This window comes from Eurypyga helias, unplaced genomic scaffold, assembly GCF_000690775.1.
Source record: "Eurypyga helias isolate BGI_N326 unplaced genomic scaffold, ASM69077v1 scaffold25676, whole genome shotgun sequence".
Taxonomy (NCBI): Eukaryota; Metazoa; Chordata; class Aves; order Eurypygiformes; family Eurypygidae; genus Eurypyga; species Eurypyga helias.
The window spans coordinates 522-2,604 of record NW_010255028.1 but is presented as its reverse complement, the minus strand read 5'-3'; the positions used below and the strand labels follow the sequence as shown (position 1 = coordinate 2,604).

The following is a 2,083-nucleotide window of genomic DNA, read 5'->3' as shown; positions in this document are numbered from 1 at the left end:
CTGAGGGCCCCTCTGCCTGCCCGAAGGCAGCCGGCGTAAGCAGCATGGCAGGCAGTTTGACCCGGCGAGCAAAGGCACTCCCTTCCTTACCCCAGGGGGCTGGCACACGCTCAGAGAAAGCCCCCGTGAAGCAGCAGGCACACGGCTGGCCCAAGGATTGTTTCTGCCGTGGCAATGGAAAACACAAACCCACCCCCGCCAAAACTCAAGCCACAAGAAGCCCTGAGGGCACCCACACCAGAGTCCCTAGAGTCCACACCAGACAGCTTACTTCTAAATCTTTATTTGCTTTCCATACAGAGAAAACAGAGGAATGTTGAAGCAGCAATATTTAAACACACTAGCAAGGAGCCATCAATCTGTGAGAGTGCACAAAGTGCAACACAGCACCATCTGTGCAGTGGTCTCTGCTAAGGGGCAGGATGAGGGTAGGTCCAGGAACAGCCTCTTCAGACAGACGGAAGAGCTCTACGCAAAGGTGGAACCATTCCAGCCCACATTGGCAGCATTCATGTCGAAGTAGTTGATGTACACCCTGCAGAAGAGGCACAGGAACACACAAATATTCATGTAAATGAGTTAAGGTTAATGAGCGAGACAGGACAAGGGACAGTGATTCCTGTTCCCCAGCAGAAATTTCAAGTTTCATTTCTACTGAAATCTAACTTCTCTGGCAGAGCCTCCAATAATCAGTGTTCCTTGGAGTACCTAGAATTGTACTTTAAAAAAAAAAAAAACAACATACAAAAACTTTGCTTCCATCAGGGTCTGTTCAGACACCAGACAGCTTTCGGCTAACGGCCTGTCAAGAATTCCCAGAGATCAGAACCTTTTGTTTCCGAGCACTGCAGCCCTTCACACATGTCAAGCAGACAGGCAGCCTTATGAAAGCCACGCAGGCCCTCAGGGCCGGCTCTGCACTTCTGCCTTCCAACCCCAGCCATCAGCAGCAAGTTCTTCCTCTCCTGCACTGCTGCACGTGGATGCTCTCCCAAGGCTCCAACACCTGCGAAGGAGCTGCTTGCAGCCTGCTGGATTCTACTTTGTCTCTCAGCTCCAGCTTGTTACTGCTTCTCCCTTGTGCTTTCAGCCTCCCATCACCAGAGGACATTGCACCTCAGAGGCAAAACCCCACACTTTCAGTCCTGATACTCTTCCCGAGTCTGAGATTGGGAAGCTATTTAGCAGAGGACTCTCAAAGGAAAGACGTAGGCATCAAACTCTCAACTGACATGAAAACGCTTCTCCCACTTCACATTTTTCCAAACACCTGGACTTACTCCTGGCTTTTTGTATTTTTAAGTGAACTTTTCAAGACAGTTTGAGAGCCAGATAAACAAGGCATCTGCCAGGCCAGCAGTAAACTGCCTCTCCATGGAAGCTCCTGTTGTGTTTAGTGGCTTCATAACATCACAGTCTAGCCTTACCTGTCTGCAGATACGTGCAAGTGCTTAGAGATCAGATCACACAGGAGCTTGGTGTAAGTCTTGTTTTGCTGCCCTCCTATTTTGCCGATGCTGTACAGGCTGCAGAGCGCGCAGGGATCAGTGGAGCCCCCGAAGGACATCATCTGATCAGGTATGATGTGCACAGCGATGTACTGCGATCAGAGAACAAAGTTATAGGACCTCTCTCCTTCCCGCTCCCGATACAAACTGCTTTAGGTACCAACTTTAAGCGGCACAGTTGCGTGCAGCATTGCTACCCAGGGCTGGGAAGGGGGCAGGCAGCTCGCCAGCGCTCCCCCCTCCCGGGGAGCCGGTGCTGCAGCCCACCAAGCGGCATGGCAGTGCATGCTGCAGGGATGCCCCCAGCTTAAGGAAAAATGGTTGTGTCTGTGCAAAGCTGCAGTTGAGGCAGCTACTCCTGCCCACCACAGCACTGGTTGCTGCACGGGGCAAAGAGCACACGGTGGAGATAAAGGCTTTAAAATGGTATTTGTATGCCAAAACTCGCACCCTCAAATCAGTGACTGAGCCACCGGGCCTGTCTGTCTGCAATTCAGCCTTATCATGCCTTTACTTCTCTGGCTGCAGCGGTCTGGCCCGAGAGGAGCCATAGCGACCGTGGGATAACCAGAGTG

General features: G+C 51.7%; 1 protein-coding gene across 1 annotated transcript; it reads right to left on the bottom strand.

The window, feature by feature from the left end:
- Positions 1 to 267: 267 nt before the first annotated feature.
- Positions 268 to 1,600, bottom strand: MIF (macrophage migration inhibitory factor (glycosylation-inhibiting factor); the record flags this gene model as incomplete). Its single annotated transcript, XM_010153208.1, has 2 exons — positions 268 to 535; positions 1,428 to 1,600. Coding segments are annotated over 2 exons (240 nt in total), but the record flags the coding sequence as incomplete, so codon positions are not given.
- Between the last annotated feature and the right edge of the window lie 483 nt (positions 1,601 to 2,083).